The 14,535-nt window shown below is 47.0% G+C and overlaps 1 protein-coding gene across 3 annotated transcripts in view; it reads right to left on the bottom strand.

Annotated features, from left to right (window-relative positions):
• Necap2 (NECAP endocytosis associated 2) overlaps positions 1–14,535 on the bottom strand; it is a 73,385-nt gene that overhangs the window by 8,640 nt on the left and 50,210 nt on the right. The window contains exons 1-2 of one of the 3 annotated variants that reach the window (XM_052716450.1): positions 4,788–4,920; positions 816–916 (exon numbers count right to left, since the gene is read on the bottom strand). In XM_052716450.1, coding sequence (XP_052572410.1) covers positions 816–916; positions 4,788–4,879 — 193 coding nt within the window. In that variant the 5' untranslated portion in view covers positions 4,880–4,920. Of the gene's footprint in view, positions 1–815; positions 917–4,383; positions 4,716–4,787; positions 4,921–14,535 lie in introns of those variants that run through there. The other 2 variants (XM_052716452.1, XM_052716451.1) reach the window with 2 other exon arrangements.

Here is a 14,535-nt window from a genome sequence, read left to right as displayed (position 1 = left end):
CGAGCCCCGCAGGCATCAGGGAAGTTAGGATCCCACAGAAGAGTCTAGAACACACTAACTCAGTTCAGTCTCAGAGACCAGGCAAAGGGATGACAGGTCTTAAACTGCACTCCCGGCCGGGTATACAGCTCAGTGTAAGTGCTCCATTAGCATGCATGGGTCTTAAACTGCACTCCTGGCTGGATATACAGCTCAGTGTAAGTGCTCCATTGGCATGCGTAGGTTTGTTTCCAGCAGGGCATAAAGCAGGCATGGTGGGGCGTGCCTGCAATCTCTATACCCTGGAGACAGAGGCCTGAGGATCAGAAGTTCAAGGTCATCCTCGGCTACACAGTGAGTTCCTTGCTAGCCTGGGCTACATGAGACTGTCTCAAAAAGAAAGAAAAGGCACCCTTGTGTAGTGTCCCCTTGTGAACTCTGGGCTCCCACAGCTGCAGCGAAGACCACAAGTCCAGGAGCCTTTATGTTGGGCTCCAGGCTCAAAGATGCCCTTCAGTGTCCGATCAAACACACCCTTGTTTTGTTGTTTGAGAAGGATCTCCCCGTGTTCTGGGATTACATTGGCTAAGTCCAGTGTGTTAGAAACAGCTGGGTCACCAAGGATGACCTAGATGAAAACCGATGGCCCTGTAGCCTGCAGCTTCTTGTCAACTTAATCCACTTACTTTAGCACTTGGGCATGTAGATGCACCTAAGGGCCTTTACCTTGCAGCAATGGTTCTGCCAGGGCCCTGAGCCGCCATGGCCAGGGCAGCCTCTCTCTCGCACAGCTGGAAGCTCCACACCTTAACTCAACGCATGTCCTGTGCCTTTACCTGAGGTCCTGTCCTCCAGCTTGATGTAGGCCATCTTCCCTTTTGCAGTGATCCGCAGCCGGCCACTCCACGATGGCTGGTCCAGCTGCCATTCTGAGGCCCTGTGAGGACAAGAAACCACTGAGCCTCCTGCTCCATCCCTCCAGAGATGGAGAAGAGAATGGGGAGGGCTGCTTGTTCAAGAACACAGCTGGTCAGGATGGAAACTAATGTCTCAAAGGTCACACAACTTCTGCCGGGCATCTGGACTCTTCTGATGATATAGTGGGAAACAGCCAAACAGTGTGTGCACAAGCTGATGCTGGGTCACACACCGGGGCGGCTGAGACGGCTGAGCAGGGAAGGCAACCACTGTTAACCCTGACACCCTGCTTGTGACCCCTGGGACTCCCCATGGCAAGACAGAACCAGCTGCCACAGACCGTCCTTTGATTGCCACTTGTATAACAGCACACGTGCACAGTCAGATACACACGGATAAATGTGATTAAAACACCGTTTTCTGAGACGGGGTCTCAGTGTGTAGCCCTGGCTGTCTCGGAACTCCCTTTGTAGACCAGGCTGGCCTTAAACTCAGAGAGAGATCTGCCTGCCTCTGCTTCCTGAGTGCTGGGATTGTACGTGTGTGCCATCATGGGCCCCACATGGTGGATAAAGAGAACCTCTACATACATGCTGTGACAGGCATGTGCCCACACACATACACACAATAAATAAGTAAATAAACTTAAAAAAAACAAAAAACAAACAACTTATTACAGGGGCTTGAAAGATGGCTCAGTAGTTAAGAATACTAGCTACTCTACTTGAAGACCCAAGTCCAGTTCCTAGCACCCACATGGCAGCTCAAAGAGTCTGTAACCTGAGTCCTAGGGGATCGCTTCTGGCCTCCTCAGGCACCAAGCAATCATGTGGTACCCACACATACATGCAGACAAAACACCCATAAGCATACAAAAAGTAAATTTAAAAATAAAAACTATAATAGCTATATAAAAAGCTAAAAAGCAGCCAGGGGGTGGTGGTGCATGCCTTTATCCTAGCACTCAGGAGGCAGAGGTGTGTGGATCTCTGAGTTCGAGACTAGCCTGGTCTACAGAGTGAGTTCCAAGACAGCCAGGGCTACACAGAGAAATTCTGTCTTGAAAAACCAAACCAAAACAAAAGCTAAAAATCTATTTTTAGTAAATATCTTCTGAATATGGCTGTATCTCAGTAAGTACACAGACACTAAAATCTCGAACTCAAAATTTTTACATTATGAAACAGTATTCAAAATCTCCAATCATTTGAAGTTGTAAAAAATATTCTTAGCTTGTGGGCATTCAAAACCACAGGCAGCTGTAGCTTGCTGGCCCCCATTCTAAAGACCACAGACCTTCTCCCAAGTGGGATTTCCTTCCCAGCTTCCTTTTCTGCAGAGGAAGCAGCTAGGCCCTATTGTTTCTGGTAAGACACGGTGATACCAAGCTGGCGAAACTGACCAGCTGGGACCCTGAGACCATGTTGGAAGAAGTACAAAGAAGTACAATCTTTGGTAGGAAGAGCTGAAAAGTACATAAGTGTACAGGGGAGAAACGGGGTGGTTAGGAAACACATTTGCAAATGTATTCCAGGCAGGAAGAAACACAAGGAAACAAGGACCCTCATCGATACCCTCTTTGGTTCCTTTAAAAAGCAACAGTGTGCGGGGCAGTGGTGGCGCACGCCTTTAATCCCAGCACTCGGGAGGCAGAGCCAGGCGGATCTCTGTGAGTTCGAGGCCAGCCTGGGCTACCAAGTGAGTTCCAGGAGAGGCGCAAAGCTACACGGAGAAACCCTGTCTCGAAAAAACCAAAAAAAAAAAAAAAAAAAAGCAACAGTGTAGCCGGGCACAGTGGCACACGCCTTTAATCCCAGTACTTAGTAAGCAAAGGCAGTCGATCTCTGTGAGTTCGAAGCCAGCCTGGTCTACAGAGCAGATGCTGGGACAGCCAGGACTGTTACACAGAGAAACGCAGTCTCAAAAAACCACATAGACACACAAAGCAATAGTGTAGCCGGGTGGTGGTGGCGCACACATTTAAACCCAGCACTCAGGAGGCAGAGGCAGGTGAATCTCTGTGAGTTCCAGGCCAGCCTGGCCTACAGAGCAAGTTCCAGGACAGCCAGGGCTACACAGAGAAACCCTGTCTTGAAAACCAAAACAAACAAACAAAAGAAAGGTGACAGCGTCACATTTTAGTTTGCAGCTGCAACACAGAAAAACCCCTGACCAGCAAGCACCATGGGTATTTCCAGAAGGCTTTTCTGGGAAGTTCCTAAGCAAATGTCAGCTCTCTAGAAGTCTCAATGGCAGCTGTTGAGGGCCACGCAAATGCAGATTCACAGCTAACAACACAGCAGACTCAGTTTCTGTTCCTCTTACTGGCGCAGTGGGCTTCAGATCCAGGCTAAGGAGAGCCCCAAAGGTTAAGGGCAAGGCCGGCAGTTTGTTCTCTATCAAAACAGCCTGGCTGGATACTTGGTGACCCTGCCCTCTGGAGGACCACGAGGAGCTAGCCCTCAGCTACTGAACGAAGACCCAACAGATCTGCGTAGACAGCCATCTCTGCTTCGGTGGCCAGTGTCCAGTTTAATGACAGAAAAGGAAGGGTTCTGGCTGGGGAGATGGCTCAGTGGGGGTGAGCATGTGCTGAGCAAACCTGAGGACGACCTGGGTTTGGATCTCCAGAATCCAAGAGCTAGGTGTGGCTGCAGGCTCCTGTAAACCCCCCCCTCTGTGGGGGCAGGGCAGAGAAAGGAGGATCACTGGGGATTTGCCCAACAGCTGGTCTAAATGAAACAGCAAATTCTAGGTTCAGTGAGAGACCATCTCAAGGGAATAATACAGACAGTGAGAAAGACAGACACTTGATGGTCATCCTGCGGCTTCTGCACGTGTGCACATGGGCAGGCGCACAGGCGTACCTATCATGCCAACACACACACACACACACACAGCACAGACGGTTGTTGGTTGCTGACCTCCGTTCTTGTTATTTTCATACTATTTTAAAATCATCTAACCGACACAGTAAGTGTTCAGTAAGATACCCGTTCAGAAACTTTGCTATGTGCCTGTGTTACACAAGTGCGAAGAACAGATAAGTCAACACTCCAACACACTTGTGGTACAGACTACCTCCTATTTCCAAATAACTGAGACACACATTGCCTTCCAAGGCCACCCATGCCAGGCAGTGGTGGTGCACACCTTTAATCCCAGCACTTAGAAGGCAAAGGCAGGCGAACTCTGTGATTTCAAGGCCAGGCTCTTCTACACAGAGTTCCAGGACAGACAGGACTATGTAGAGAAACCGTCTTGAAAAACCGAAAGAGTTATCCTTTCTAAGTAGCCACACCCCACCCATCACAGGGCACAGGCCACATCATTTATACCAGCAATATCTTTTTTAAAAAGTATTTTTCATCTTGTTTGGATAGGGAAATGCAAACAGTACGGGAGGTATATAACAATGCCTGTCCAGCTTGGGTTCTCCTCTCTTAGAGTCCTGGGTTCCCTTCCAGAGCCACTCCGTGTGTTTACCGTGTTTATTTGCCTCAGGTGACAAGGGCAGTGGGGTCCTCCCAGCTGCAGCTTGTTGTGATCAGGGATGAAACTGGGCCCCAAGATAGGGTCGGGTCCCCCAGATGGAGTCGGGTTCCCTCCCGGTGGGGATTTCCGCGAGTGGCAGGGTTTCCAAGGATCCCTTCAAGGCTGTCGGTTAGCGACCCGCAGAGCCCGCAGCCCACTCGGGTCCCCAGGAGCTGGCTGGGACGCGCTGCCCGCATCCCGCTGACAGCTCCCGACCTGCGATCCCTCCTGGGTCTGGCCCCGACAGGAAGCAGCCACTGGGCTCCGTTCCTTCCTTCCCTAAACGCGACAGCCCGTCCTTGACCCCCGCAGTGCATGCCGGGGCGGCGGGGAAAGGTTAAGCCAGGAACGGTCACCTGTAGCCACGGTTGGTCGCCCGCGGCGGGATGCGGTAGACATGGACCTCTGGCTTGACACAGAGAACCGACTCGTATTCGCTCTCCTCCATCTCCGACCGCCAGAGCGCACCCGGCTTCCGGCTCCTCCCCCGCCCCCTTGGGACCGGAAGTGACGTACTCTATGCCCAGCTCTGTCTAGAGCAGCGGCTCCCGGCCCTTGGTTGCTCCTCGTTGAGTGCCCTCTGCCGGACGCCGTGGATCAGAACAAGAGGCGAGGGATCCCTGGTGCGGCGAGCCCGGAAAAGCAAGCGGTGCAGACTAGGGCCTAACCCGGAAATCTGGTTGTGGTTCAAACTCCTGTACCCTGGGCCAGGCCGGCTGACAGGCTAAACTATGCCTTCTCTGCAGCTTCTCCCTCCTCCCGCTCTCGTATGTGCATGTTCTCAGCGGAATGTCCTCCTCCCTGCTATCCCCAGAAGGTTCTCAGAAGCTTCTGGAGAAACCTCCACCACCCAATGTACTTTTTATGTGTCCAAGGCCCCAGCTCAACAGGAGTGGAAATCAAAGTTGTGAACTAAAAGTTCCTGGGTGTTTCTGTCACTGTTCTATTGCTGTGAAGAGACGCCGTGACCATGGAAACTCTTATAAAAGAAGGCATTTAATTGGGGGCTTGCTTACAGTTTCAGAGGTTTAGTCCATTATCATCATGGTGGGGAGTGGAGAAGCAGCTGAGAGCTTTACATCATGATCCTGGGGAGGGGGGAGGGAGGGTAGACCACAGGAGGTGGGGGACCTCAAAGCCCTTTCCTGTTACCCACCTCCCATAGGAACACACCTCCTAATCCTTCCAAACAGTTCATCAACTGGAGACTAAGTATGCAAATATATCAGCCTAAGGGGGTCATTCTCATTCAAATCACCGAATTGGGGGAAAAGCCACATCTGTGTGTACAGATTGATGGATTGTGAAAAACTGGATTATTACAGGTTAGGAGCCAAATTGCTTTGGGGGCTATCTTGACTCTCTTAATAGCTATTGCCCACTTCTGAATGTGACCTAACATCCTTGTGACTATTAGGTAAATCCTTTTGGAATGCACACACCCCTAGCTTCTACCAATGAAAAGGCTAATGTCATCGGATAGTGTCTGAGGCCAATAACTGACACGTCCCTGCTTTGCTGTGACCCACCCGCCTGATGTCTCCACCAAAGGTTTGAAAAATGCCTTGATTTATAACTACTTTTTCATCACTGTGGTGGTTTGAATGAGGATGGCCCCCATAGGCTCATATATTCGAATGCTTGGTCATTAGGGAATGGCACTATTTGAGAGGGACTAGGAGGTGTGGCCTTGTTGGAGGAAGTAAGTCACTGGGGATGGGCTTTGGAGTTTCAAAAGCCAAAGCCAGTGTAAGTGGCTCTCTCTTCCTGCAGCCTGCAGATCTGGATGTATAACTTTCAGCTACTTCTCCAGCACCATGTCTGCCTGCATGCCAGCATGTTGCACCATGAGGATAATGGACTAAACCTCTGAAAATGTAAGCCACCCCAATTAAATGTTCTCTTTTTTTTTTTTTTGGTTTTTCGAGACAGGGTTTCTCTGTGTAGCTTTGCGCCTTTTCCTGGAACTCACTTGGTAGTCCAGGCTGGCCTCGAACTCACAGAGATCCGCCTGGCTCTGCCTCCCGAGTGCTGGGATTAAAGGCGTGCGCCACCACCGCCCGGCTTAAATGTTCTCTTTATAAGACTTGCTGTGGCCATGGTGTCTCTTCACAGCAATAGAACACTGACTAAGAGAGTCACCAAAAACTGGTGGTCACACACCTTAACCCCACTGTATCAGGCTTTCTTTGAGGCATAAATCAGCTCCCAAATAAAGACATGGAGACTTAATATTAGTCATGAATGTTCAGCCTTATCTTATGCTTGTCCCACTAGCTCTTATAATTTAATTTAACCTGTTTCTTTTCATCTACATTTTGCCTTAGGTCTTTTTACCTTTCATTCTGTTTTTTTTCCTTAAGAATTTATTTATTTTTATTTCGTGTGTATTGGTGTTTTGCCTGCTTTTCTTGCTTCTTCCATGTCTCCCTTTCTTTCTCCATCATTCTCTTATTTTTCTTCCCCAGCCTAAATTCCTCCTCCTACTTATTCTCTCTGCCTATCAGCCCCACCTTTCCTCTACTGCCTAGGTTTTGGCCTTGGTTTTTATTAGACCAATCAGGTGCCTTAGGCAGGCAAGGTAAAACAGCAACACATCTTTACATCATTAAACAAATGCAGCATAAACAAATGTAACACACTGTTACATAGTTAACATAGTATTCTGCAACATAAACAAATGGAACACATCTTTGCCTAGTTAAAGTAATATTCCACAACATCCCAGCACTCAGGAGGTAGAGGCAGGCAGATCTCTGAGTTCAAGGGCAGGCTGGTCTACATAGTGAGTTCATGGACAGCCAGGGCTACAAAGAGAAACCTTGTCTTGAAAAACCAAACCAAAAAAAAAAAAGACAGTCACCATAAAATTTTCATGTATTTGGATAACTTGAATCTGTGTTCCTGGGCCATGGTCACTCATATTTGGCTCCAAAACAATCTCTTATTCTCATCAAGGTGAGAGTTGTATTTTAGAGTCTAGAAAATGAAGTTTAGTAAAATGAGTCATTTAAAAAGAAGTCCCAAGGGCTGGAGAGATGGCTCAGAGGTTAAGAGTACTGGCTGCTCTTCCAGAGGTCCTGAGTTCAATTCCCAGCAACCACATGGTGGCTCATAGCCATCTGTAATGAGATCTGGTGCCCTCTTCTTCTGGCAAACACTGTATACATAATAAATAAATCTTAAAAAAAAAAAGAAAGAAAGAAAGAAAAAAGAAAAAAAAAAGTCCCAGTTGGATGTGGTAGAGCATGCCTGTAATCCCAGCAGGGGGACACAGAGGCGGCAAGAGGATGGCTGCATGTTCTCAGCATCCTTGTCAGCAGTGAGGGGACAGAGGTGAAGCTCCATACTGTCACTCTCTGCCGCCCTAGGAATTCCCCTAATCTTTTAGGGACCTCAGCTCAGCCCAAATCAGGATTTGTGACTTCAACACCTGAAAGAATTTCAGGACTAGCTGGTATACTGAAGCCAAGTCGGAGAGTTATTAGAGATATTTTGATATCTGCTTAAGGATAAGGGTTAGGAGACAGAGGCAGTGAGGAGATTGAGACTCATTTGAGAGCATGAGTGTGGGCTTCATAAAGAAAAGTTGCAGAAAGCCAGACACACCCGAGGGTGGGGACCGGCTGCTCAAGAGAGCCGTAACTAACTGTCTCAGCGTTAGCCAGATAAACCATGTGGACAGCTCTCTCAGGCTGTACCTTAAAAGTTTGCTTAACAATTCTTTCTCACTGGGCAGTGGCAGCACATGCCTTTAATCCCAGAACTCAGGAGGCAGAGGCAGGCAGATCTCTGCAAGTTTGAGGCCAGCCTGGCCTATAGAGCGTTCCAGGACAGCCAGGACTACCCAGGGAAACCCACCCTGTCTCAAAAAATAAATAAATAAATAAATAAATAAATAAATAAATAAATAAATAAATAAACAAAACAAAACAAAAAAAACAATTCTTTTTTAAAAAATTACTTTATGTGTACAGGCATTCTCTTGCATGCATGTCTGTGCACCTCATGCATACCTGGTACCCTTGCAGGCCAGGATAGAGCATCAGACTCCCAGAACTGGAGTCCAGGTCCCCTGCAAGAGCAGTGTTTGGGGACTGGAGAGATGGCTCACAGCAGCTTAGAACACAACAGCTCTTGCAGGGGACATGGATTCAGTTCCCAGCACTGACTTGGTGGCTCGAAGGTGGTGTACATATATACATGTAGGTAAAACACATAACATAAAATAAGTAAATCTAAATGTTTTTTGAAGAACAGCAAGTGCTCTTAACCACTGAGCCATCTGTCCAAATCACCATTTTTTTCCCTTTCTCTCTCTGAGTGAGACTAAAGAGTGGCTGTGACTATGTCTTGGGCACGGTTATCTGATAGAATGAAGCCAGGACTCACTCTGGTAGCACAAGGGGCTATGTACATAGCCTTTCCCCATAAATGGGGATTTCTGGAGAGATTTCTAGAAAATTGGTTTACAGCTGGGAAGGGAGCAAGGCCGTAAGCATTGGTAATGTAATTTGGAATTATTGTTTCTCTGCTAGTGAGAGGCTACAGCTGGATTCCAAGTGAGGGGCTCCTTTGTCTCCTGTCCCTAAACATCCCCTTCCTATCCTGCCTCAGTCTTGTCTATGTAGCAAGTTCAAGACCAGGTCCCTACAAAACATAAACAAGAAGAACGTCCACCATAACTTGGATCTTTTTGCTTTTCATTTAGGTTCGGGTGTTGAGGCAGGGTCTCATGTATCTCAGGATAGCCTTGAACACATGAGCCTCCTGCTCCCAGATGCTGGGAGTCCAGGAGTGTACCACCTCTGACTTTAAGCTGGATTTCTCATACAATACTCTAAGGAACACGGTGTCAAATTCTCAAAACCCCTTTTCTCTACTATTCTCTTAGCACGCCTGTCTTTATTTGTGCATCTACAGTGTGCCAAAGTCTTCTCTGGGGTAGTCTAATTGCAATCGGTGATTTCCCGTATGCCCTCAGCTCCCTCCGCTCCCCTCCACCCGTTCTTGTGAAGGAGTCTAAGTTTGTTGTTGTTGTTTAGTTTTTTTGAGACAGGATTTCTCTGTGTAGCCCTGGCTGTCCTGAAACTCACTCTGTAGACGAGGCTGGCCTTGAACTCAGAGATCTCCCTGCCTCCAGAGTGCTGGGATCAAAGGTGTGTGCCTCCATGTCTAGCATTATGCAAGTTCTATATAATAGGAATAACCTAATTTATTGGGGAAGGTGTTGCTAAGGACCCAACCTATGGCCTAGCACTTGGCTAAGACATTGGGTTAAATTCCCATCTGTTTAGAGGTGGGAGAGGGGTAAGTGTCTCGTGTGGCTCAGGTTGGTACACTGTAGCAAAGGCTGGTCTTGAACTTCTGGTATTCCTGCATCCCAATGCTGGGATTCCAGGTGTGGACCACCATGTCTAGTTTATACAGCTGATGACTGTGTGTGTTAGGCAAACACTCTATCAACTGAGCTCCATGTGCACCCCCTAATTTTTAATTGGGGCAAAATATACATACCAATTTTTTGTAATTTTTACATTTAAACTTTATGTGTATAAATGTTTTGCTTACATGTATATGTGTGCACAACCTGCTTGCACAGCCCAAAGAGGCCAGAAGGTGTCAGATCCCCTAGGACTGGAGCTACGTATGGTTGTGAGCCAGCCTGTGGGTGCTAGCAACTGAACCCAGGTCCTCTGGAAGAGCAGCCAGTGACTTTAACTGCTGAGCCATCTCTCCAGCCCTACATTAGACAACTTGAACTTTTTTCCCCTACTGGGCGTTGACCCCAGGACCTCATCTGGGCACCCACTACTTCTCAGCTCCACCTCATCTGGGCACACACTACTTCTCAGCTCCACCTCATCTAGGCACACACTACTTCTCAGCTCCACCTCATCTAGGCACACACTACTTCTCAGCTCCACTGTGGTCATTGTAGCATCTTAGTGCACAGTTCGATGCAACGGACTGTGTCCACGATGCTGTGTAATCACACCGCAAGTTCTACAACAGCGACCCTGAATGCATTAAGAGATAGGTCCCTGTCCTCTCTTCAGCTGTCAGTAAACTCCATCCTGCTTTCTGTGCCTGTGCACATGCCTGCTCAGGCAGCTCACATGAACCACCATACAGCCCTTGTCTACATGGCTGCTGTCCGTAATTTCCCATGATGCTTTTTTATCTTTTTTTTTTTTCCAAGACAGGGTATCTCTGTGTAGCCCTAGCTGTCCTAGAACTCACTCTGTAGACCAGGCTGGCCTCAAACCCAGAGATTTACCTGCCTCTGCCTCCTGAGAGCTAGGATTAAAGGCATGTGCTACCACTGCCTGGCCCCATGATGCTTTTAAAACTCATCCATGTTATAGCATGTAGTTGAATTCCATTCCTTTCAACAGCTGACTAATATCCAATTTTATGTACATACTGAGGCAGAGAAGAAAGAGGAAAATTAAGGGGATATAAGGAAGAAAAGAGACCCTCACCCTTCTGGATGTGATTTCTGTTTATTTTTTGTTTTGTTTTGTTTTTTGAGATAAGCTTTCTCTGTGTAGCTCTGGCTGTCCTGGAACTCACTTTGCAGACCAGGCTGCCCTCGAACTCAAGGATCCACCTGCCTCTGCCTCCCGAGTGTTGGAATCAAAGTTGTACGCCACCACCGCCAAACATGATTTCTGTTTCTTGCTGACTGCAACCCAAGAATTTCACCACATGGGCAAAGACTGACGCCCTAACGCTAGAAGAGGCGTTGAAGGGGAGGTTACTGGAACCACTAAGGAAACATGACAAAGCTTTTCAAAGACAAGTGGAAGAGAGTAAGGCATACCCAAGCGTGGGTGTGGACCCCTCAAGGAACAGTCATTTCATTAGTCATACAGGACATTTTGGTGGCTCTCAAGTTACATCTTAAAAGATTGCTAAGAAGTTTTTTCCTTTCTCACTCTCCTCATGCCCCCAAACAAGGTCTCTCTACATTGTAGTTGGTTATTTCACTCTTTGGGGGCCTGATACCCAGCTCCCAAATAAATACACGGCGTCTTAGTCTCATTTATGAATGCTCAGCCTCAGCTTGGCTTGTTTCTAGCCAGCTTTTCTAACTTAAATTATCCTGTTTCTCTTTAACTACGTTTTGCCTCTAGACTTTTTACTTTTCTTTATTCTATATATCTTTCCTTCCTTCTTACTCCGTGGCTGGCTGTGTGGCTGGGTGGCTGGGTGGCTGGCCCCTGGCATCCCACTCTCCTCCCTTTCCTGCTTCTCTCTCTCCTTTAGATTTCTTCTCGTATTTATTCTCTCTGCCCACCAGCCCTGCCTATTGCTCCCTTCTGCCTTGCTATTGGATGTTCAGCCCTTTATTAGACCAATCAGGTGTTTTAGGCAAAGTAACACAGCTTCACAGAGTTAAACAAATGCAACATTTAAAAAATGCAACATAGCCAGGCGGTGGTGGCGCACGCCTTTAATCCCAGCACTCGGGAGGCAGAGCCAGGCGGATCTCTGTGAGTTCGAGGCCAGCCTGGGCTACCAAGTGAGTTCCAGGAGAGGCGCAAAGCTACGCAGAGAAACCCTGTCTCGAAAAACCAAAAAAAAAAAAAAAAAAAAAAAAAAGCAACACATCTTTGCATCATTAAACAATTATTCCACAGTATAAATGAATTTAACACATCTTAATAAACTAATATTCCACAATACTATATAGCCCTGGATGTCCTAAAACTCACTTTATAGACCAGGCTGGCCTCAAACTCACCGAGAGCCACCCGCTTCTATCTCCTGAATGCTGGGATCAAAAGTGTGTGCCACCAGGCCCAGCTAATGTTATCTAGATCATTTCTGCTCATTTGTAGCTAGATCTAAGATGGCTAGAGGCATGCTTGAAAATGAATCACCAGATTTTATTTCTGACAAATAATTTTTTCCTTTTTTAAAGAGGCCTTTGGATTTCTGTCTCAGACGGCAAACCACAGCTCACAGGGGCATAGGATTAAATGTAGAGGTAAACCACACAGCTCATAGAAGGAAAAAAGTAGATACGGCTTCGCGTTTGGGGATTTATGTTATAATGAAAGGAGTCAGATATCTTCTTCCATACGACACTAGAATCACAAGGAACTAAAGAGAAAAAGAGCTGGGTCCTGGATGCCCGCCTCTAATCCAGCACTTGAGAAGTGGCCACAGAGGGGTCAGGAGTTCAAGTCATCCTTAGGCAACAGTGAGTTTAAGATCAGCCTGGTCTACAAAGTGAGTTGGAGAGGGAGAATATTAAACAGCACTGGCCAGTGGGGGCGCACTCCTTTAATCCCAGCACTTGGGGGGACAGAGACAGGTGGATCTCTGTGAGTTCGAGGCCAGCCTGGTCTACAGAGCGAGATCCAGGACAGCCAGGGCTACACAGAGAAACCTTGTCTCAAAAAAATAAACAAAGCCGGGCGGTGGTGGCGCACGCCTTTAATCCCAGCACTCGGGAGGCAGAGCCAGGCGGATCTCTGTGAGTTCGAGGCCAGCCTGGACTACCAAGTGAGTTCCAGGAAAGGCGCAAAGCTACACAGAGAAACCCTGTCTCGAAAAACCAAAAAAAAAAAAAAATAAATAAACAAGAAACCCAAACAATCAACTAACAGACAAGTGAAAATAAAATGCCATCCAAATAACGGGAGAAAATCAATGCAATCCATACAGAGCACGAGACTTGTGTCTAGAACGTATAGACCAGCGGTTCTCAACCTTCCTAATGCCACAACCCTTTAATTCAGTTCCTCATGTCGTTACCCCCCCCAGCATAAAATTGTTCTGTTACGACTCTATAACTATAATTTTGCTACTGTTACGAATTGTGATATAAATAACTGGTATGCAGGATATCTGATATTCAACCCCGTGAAAAGGTTGTTCAGGCCCCCAAAGGGGTCATGACCCATAGGTTGAGAACCACTGGTATAAAGTATAAGGAACACTCAGTATGGAATAAGAATAAAAACAATATAAATGGACAAAGAAACTCTGACCACGTTTTCTCCAGAGGGAATATGGGACCAAACAAGATGAGTTTGCATCTTGGCAAATGTAGAGCCAAAGCAAGCACAGCCAAGGCATAAGAGAGTGGAGAGAGGGGCTGGAGAGACGGCTTAGCAGCTGAGAACACTGGCTGCTATTGCGGAGGGCTCAGGTTCAGCTCCCAGCAACACACAGCTCACAGCCACCTGCAACTCCAGCTCCGGGGCCTCGGTGCCCCCTTTCAGTCTCTTAACATCTGCATTCACACACACACACACACACACACACACACACACACACACACACACAAAAAAAAAAAAAAAACAACTCAAAAATACATTTTTTAGAAAAGGAAAGCCTCGGGCTGGAGAGATGGCTCAGAGGTTAAGAGCACTGCTTGTTCTTCCAAAGGTCCTGAGTTCAATTCCCAGCAACCACATGGTGGCTCACAACCATCTGTAATGAGATCTGGTGCCCTCTTCTGGCTTGCAGGGATATGTGCAGACAGAACACTGTATACATAATAAATAAATAAATCTTTAAAAAAGAAAAAAAAAAAAAAAAAGAAAAGGAAAGCCTCATTCGGATGCTTGCCATCACATAGGTGAACCATGAGAACACTAGGTTGTATGAGCATGTTTCTGTAAAAATCCCAGAACGGCAAGTTCACAGCACCAGAAAGATAACTGCCAAGGGCTGAAGCCCAGCAGGAAGGCTGACGGTGGTGGCCAAAGTGTTTGGGATTGCTTTATGGACTGAAATACATACCATGAAGTTGCAACGCTGGGAACCCGACCCTGTGACTGTGCTAATAGCCACTAAGTGACAAGTGGGCTTTCTATTATATATATATTATATATATATATATATATATTATATATATATTACATTTTAGTGTGTGTATATATTACATTTTATTTAGCGTGTGTGTGTGTGTGTGTGTGTGTGTGTGTGTGTGTGTGTGTGTGTGCATACGTGTGTGTTGACTCAGCACACTGAGCCATCTTGCCAGCCTGATAGGTGGACTTTCAGTAATCATACTGTACGGTATGTGAGGTACAGCTCAAAGAAAGTTGCTCACAAAAAAATGGGGTCATGTGCTCTGAAAGG

Source organism: Peromyscus californicus, unplaced genomic scaffold (assembly GCF_007827085.1).
Source record: "Peromyscus californicus insignis strain IS unplaced genomic scaffold, ASM782708v3 Scaffold_5__1_contigs__length_169319896, whole genome shotgun sequence".
NCBI lineage: Eukaryota > Metazoa > Chordata > Mammalia > Rodentia > Cricetidae > Peromyscus > Peromyscus californicus.
Note: the sequence above shows the minus strand (reverse complement) of the source record. Positions and strands in the feature narration are given on the sequence as shown.